Source organism: Perca fluviatilis, chromosome 1 (assembly GCF_010015445.1).
Source record: "Perca fluviatilis chromosome 1, GENO_Pfluv_1.0, whole genome shotgun sequence".
Lineage (NCBI taxonomy): Eukaryota > Metazoa > Chordata > Actinopteri > Perciformes > Percidae > Perca > Perca fluviatilis.
This window is the reverse complement of record NC_053112.1, coordinates 40,704,233-40,710,395: the sequence shown is the minus strand read 5'-3', so window position 1 is coordinate 40,710,395 and position 6,163 is coordinate 40,704,233. Positions and strand designations below refer to the sequence as shown.

General features: G+C 39.0%; 1 protein-coding gene across 2 annotated transcripts; it reads left to right on the top strand.

Moving 5' to 3' along the window:
- Nucleotides 1-6: 6 nt before the first annotated feature.
- Nucleotides 7-5,116, top strand: c1h4orf33 (chromosome 1 C4orf33 homolog). Of its 2 annotated transcripts, none has more exons than XM_039805983.1 (6): nt 7-341; nt 687-880; nt 2,083-2,143; nt 2,242-2,293; nt 2,389-2,588; nt 4,015-5,116. In XM_039805983.1, exons 2-6 carry the CDS (start codon nt 700-702, stop codon nt 4,109-4,111), a joined length of 591 nt encoding a protein of 196 aa, XP_039661917.1. In that variant the 5' UTR covers nt 7-341; nt 687-699; the 3' UTR covers nt 4,112-5,116. The 2 variants fall into 2 exon arrangements, with proteins under 2 accessions (XP_039661917.1, XP_039661909.1); XM_039805975.1 differs by lacking the exon at nt 7-341 and adding an exon at nt 369-608.
- Nucleotides 5,117-6,163: the final 1,047 nt, after the last annotated feature.

The window sequence follows — 6,163 nt, the reverse complement described above, 5'->3', positions numbered from 1 at the left end:
GTCAGGAAGCTTCAGTCGGATCAATTTAGAAGGATAATTCATATCAACAAATCTAATCTTGATGTTTCAGTTTGAGTATTTGTATGACGTTTTTTTTAAACGGAAAGAGATTACGTTTTCGCCCTGACGAGCTTGTCTGGTTCATCAGAAAAAGAAACAAACGTATTGCAGTAATAGAACTTGGCCAAATGGTCATATGATTGTCTAACATAATAAGAGTGTGGTTATGCCAGCGTGCCTAACTGCATTTCTGTTGAAAAACAACGTTTTGTGGGTAGCTTGTTTAACGGTTGTCAAGAATTAAAACAAGGTCTAATCTCAAACAGCTACCTGGGCACCAAGTAAGTTCACTTTGATAGTTGCAAGTTTTCCATATCAGGAAGTCAGTTTTACTATCTTGAGAAGTTATTGAGTAACAGAACTGCATATCAACAATCTAATTTGATAACAAACTGCTTAAAGAGCTGAACAGGGTGTATATTAAGACATGCTGGAGCACAGTTGAGAGTATTTTAACCAGTGAGTCTTTGGAGCTTTGACAACATGGGGGTAGCTCATAGACTCCAGTTTCTGACACTTATCCACATTTTGCTATGCTGTGAATCTCTGTAAGTTTGCAATTTATTGCTGCACTGTGTCATTATGTCACATAGCAGTTTCTCATTCTGATTACGTATTTCTTTCAGTCCTTTTACACAAATGCAGTTTTTGATCCAGCACACCTGGGACAGCAATCCTGTGAATCATGACCCTATCAGGATCAATTTCTCTCCGGGGCAAGGGGGGCTGAAGATAGAGATGTTTGGTCCCTTCTTCAATGACCCAGCAGCTCCTGCAGGGCCCCCCAGTCAGCCCTTCCCTGGACTCTGGGATTATGAAGGTGGGTAAAATATCTATAAATAAAGTGAAGTGTGATCTTTTAAAAAGTATTATACAAATCTTATTTCAAAATTCATTGATGTATTAATTAATACAGATAGACATATAGAGTTCCTTTTATACTAACTACTTTACCAAAATGTGTTAATAGTATTACTTGAATGTAAATGTAATTAATCATATTATAACTTTTTTTTTTAAAGGCCTACATGACTAATTTAGGGAATCGTTCAACATTTTGGGAACTGTATATTTGCTTTCTTGTTGAGACTTAGATGAGAAGCTCTACTGTATACCACTTTCATATATGTCTGTTTAACATGAAGCTACAGCCAGCAGACAGTTAACTTAGTTTACTTTATCTTAGAAAACTGGATTCCAGCACCTCAAAAATCACACTAATTTGCATGTTTAATAACATTTGCTTAATCCATATGAAAACCAAAGTGTAAAAGTGACAAGTTGTGGTTTCTCCCGTTACCAGTCATTACAGTAAGCTAAGCTAACTCTTTGCTCCAGCTTTATGTTGAACTCATGGCAAGAAAGAAAGTGAGCGTCCTTCCCAAAATGTTGATATATTCCTTTGACTGATTATATCTATTATCTAATATTATATCTTTCCAGGCTCCATAGTGTTCTTAAACTACACAAAGGTTGAATTGATGGCCTATTGTAATAGATTTCATTATATTGTACCGGTGTTGCTGTTGGACTTATAATGTTGTTATTGCAGTCATGATTTAGGGATTTAGTCTGTATGATGCAATTTTAGGCCACTCTAAAAGCTTAGATAAAATTATGAATATGGTCCAATGAGGTTGGAGAGACTATAGGGACTAGCTCTGTTTATGAGGCCATAATAGTAATTGCATTATCATTATTTTGGTGACAGAGCAATTAAACCCTGTAATGAGGTTGAGTAATAACAATCCTATTTAATTGACCTTAAGTACGTTAGATTTCCGGTTAATGAGCCCCACATATTTGACCTCATTACGGTTACTTATTAGATTGGAAACCAACCCCATTATAATCTAGGTAGATAATGAGAATGCTGTTAGATGTGCTGTTCTTCATATCCTATGTGAAAGTTTATGTATTTTTACATAATATTGTTTAGCTGTAACTCAAAATAAATGACTCAGATGATTTCATGATTATTATTCTTTATTCAATGATATTTCTTCTTCGTCCTCTCCTCAGTTGTGGAGTCCTTCTTCCTTGATAGTACTACAGAAAATTACCTAGAAGTGGAGTTTTGTCCGTAAGTACAGAGCTAAGCTGTTGTAACATCCATGTCACCATATGATTTTAGGCAGTCCTAAATAAATATACAAACGGTGTTTTTTTTTTTCATTTTAGACATGGGCAGCATCTGATATTATTGCTGTCAGGAGTTGGCCAAGCATTCCAGGTAGGCAGACATCGAGGGAGTTATTGAACGGAGCGACGGTACTTTGAGTTAGGTGTTTAAGTATTTATTATTATTTTCTGAAATTCTTTCTCTAGCAACAACTGCCCATGGTGTTCAATGCTACGATCACAGGGGACAGGTGGATGGGTGAGGCTCTCCTCCCCTGGTCGTACTTCCCTCCTAAAATCAACAAGATGAACTCGTACGCCATCCATGGCTCAGGAGAGAAGCGTACGTATGAGGCTCTCTACCCCATCCCCAAGGAGGAGCTAGTGGAAGGCCAAAAACCCAACTTGTGAGTATGCTGATTCCTATGAGGTCAGTTGTTTGAGGTCATGTGCTGTAGTTCATCATTACAGACGTCATTTGTAGTAAAACATTGATTTGTTTTGAAGTCCAGAAATTTAATATATCATTTTCAGGAAGTTGGGGGAACTGTGAAAGATAGATGTATAAAAGAGTGGTCAAAATAAAAGCAGCAGAGGTTAAGATATCCAGTATGGGTCTGTCAGGGTACAATGGCGGACTCAAATGCACGACTCAGAACTTGGAGTAAAGGTAAGTTTGTGTATTGTTCGATGAACAAATGCAGGCAACAGTACAAAATCGGCAGGCAGAAGACGTGGTCAGGAGTGCAAACAAAAGGTCTGGTAACACTGGGAACATACACTGGGAAATAACACTGGAAAGTGAGACACATGAGGTACTACAACAATCTGGCAGGGAACAAGTGAAACAAGGGGGGTATATATACACGGGGGATGGGAAGGACAACTACACACAGGTGAATCACATTAGGGCGGGGACAGGCAATCACAAAAGGCGGGAACCAAACACAGACTGGAAGACAAGTGACCAGGAATGCGAATGAACAGATCATTTCAAAATAAAACAGGAAGTCCATGAAAACAAACAGAAAACTAAATAGGAGCGGGAGCTAGAAAAAGCTCCAAAAGCTCCAAAAACACTGGATCCTACATTTCCCATAATGCAACTCTATGGTGTCTTTCGTTAGACTTCCCCTTACTGGTAACATCTTTTAAGCTGCACACCCCAGTGTGTAACAATGCTTCCTGTTGCAAATTTAAAGTCTCAAGCCCCAGCCAAGATAACCTTGATGACATCATGAGGATTATTTTAATGACATCATCAGGGTTATTTTCTCAGATTTTTCTCAGATTTAAGAGACCTTCCTCCACAGCCAGAAAAGACAGAAAACTGATTTTCACAGGCAGAGTTGTACTGGGAAATACATATTTTAGATTGAAGTAAACTGATCTTCATGTGGAGAATCAGTGGACTGCCCCTTTAATGTTTTTAATATTTTGCAGCCAGACTTATAATCCTTTCTCTTAGAATTTGACAAACGAGATGACAAAGTATTGTAGGCCAACTTGCACTTTTTTAGATTAGTCAAATATTAGCATAACACCTGGCTAGGTAATTACACTCAAAATCATTATGCACGTGTGCAGTATATGTGTGTATGAATGTGCAAGTATATGTGATGGGGCGACCTCTAGTTCACCCAGTAGAGTGTGCGCCCCATGTAGGCTGAGTCCTTGGCAGCGGCCCGGGGTTCGAATCCGACCTGCCCCCCTTTCCTGTCTTCAAACTGTCCTGTCATTACAGACCATAAAAGCCCAACAAAAAAGATCTTTTAAAAGTGTGTATGTAACAGTTTTGCACATCCTATATCAAATTGTTTCTCTGTCTTTTAGCCACCGCCTGGAGTATTTCCAAAATTTCCGCCTGCAAAGCATCATGGGAGAAGGTTGGGTCCAGCCAGAGTCTGGTCTGTGGCATGGAAAAGCCTGAGCTTTTGGAAAACACTCATTTTTCTCTCTCTCTCTTTCTCTTTGTCTCTCTCTTGTACACACAGACGCACACACACACATGCACGCACGCACGCACGCATACACACACACACACATGCACGCACACACACACACAAACCACGGCAGCAGGGAAATAGTACAAACACTCATTGACGGAAAACAAAGGGCAATCAATCTTTATTAGTTAATGATGCCAAACGATATGACAAGAAATATGTTATCAGCTTGTCAGAGCATATTAGCCTTCGCACACATCTGTACAAGCGCACAGTCACACACGCATCACAAGGTATTGGACGTCACCTTAATTTGCCTTGGCAGAGTGTGACCTACAGCAGTTATACTCTGGATGGTGGCGAGGAATGCTCGTTTTGACGTTCAGCTCCTGTGTAGCCTGTGCATTTCACTACAGTGAAAGAAACCACAGCAGGTTCTTGTGATTCTTTGCCCTGACGCACACAAACAATCGTACACACACCACTAAAGGCAAAAATCTGTTCTTCAGAGATACTAAAGATGTCAAAGCTTTTAATTTAGTGCATTGTTGCAACCATTCCACTATCCTTATTGATATTCTTTTACAATTAAATGTGTTTACGTATTGATTACATATTGCTGAAGTGAAGTGAGTCCGTTTTTTTGGGGGGGACTGTTTGTGATACAATGTCACTTTAACTGTATTTCTAATGTGTGATCATGTTTCAGTGCCATGTCTATCTATTAAAGCGATGGTTCATCATATGGAGAAATATGATTTTAAGCTTTCTTGCTGAAAGTTAGATGAGAAGGTTGCAATGGTAGAAGAAGCACTCTGATCCTTTACTTATGTAAAAGACCAGTACAGCAATGTAAAAATATGCCATTACATGTATAAGTCCTTCATTGAAACTCATCCTTAAAGGTACTTTTTGTAACTTTTTAATGTTTCTGAAACTGTCTAATGTTCCATCTGATGATCATAAATGACCTGTAACAGCAAACGAGACTAACAGTGAAAAGAACTTTATTTGTATATAGTTTTTGTTAATGCCTTTTGCCCGGGTCTGATTTTTCCCACAAAGTCACAATATGATTTCTCGTAGCGTAGAATCTGCCATTCAGAATCATTCAGAATCATTCAGAATCCATAGTAGCGACTTGCTCGAATGACGGCAGCCATGTAGCGCCTCCATCTTTAAAATACATTAGCCAAAGAGGGACATACCTCCGCATTTCGCCCTCTTACACCTATTGGCACCGTGACGAATGCAACGGGGAAGCATTACTCGCCGCGGAAGCGAAAAAGAGAATTAAAACGACAACGCGACAGGCAAAGCAACAAGACCAAAGTTAATATTGGAGGGGCTAGAACAGCTGATACTAAGAGCTAATTTCGGGATCAGCCACCCTAGGAGTTAAAACGCGCTCGGAATGGGAAGGGCTAAAAGATAATATTCAGTTGGATGTCATGTACAATTTCACCGCTAGATGGGAGACATTCTTACACAATGTAGCGTTAAGGAAAAGTACACAAACATTATCTGCAAAATGTAATTTAAGTATGAAAGGGGTGACCCTTTCCTGCATGTCTTCCCCCTGTCTCTCCCCCATTCATATCTAGTTATCCTTTCCATTAAAGGCTGAAATGCCCCAAAAGAATCTTAAAAAAAAAAAAAAAGTATGAAAGGGGCCATTTTTTCTGCAGAAAAATTACTGATATATTATAACATATGACATTGTTAGATGGTTAGTACTGTTGCAACAATGTGTAAGCAATGTGAAGTTCCGACTTCTGGCTCTGGCTCTCCATAGTCAGCGTACAGACATGAGAATTGGTGCTATCAATCTTGTCATTTTTATCTCAGCAAAAAAAGCAAATAAGCTCATTTCCCAAAATGTCGAACCATTTCTTTAAAGCTTTAGTGCGTAACTTCTTGATATTAATGAACGGACGTTACATCAAGCCATTGCCAAATGAGTTGCTACAAAGCTAATTAAGACTATCAGCTCCACACAACTCTCTCTGTGTGAAGATAATTACCTCTTCTGAAGA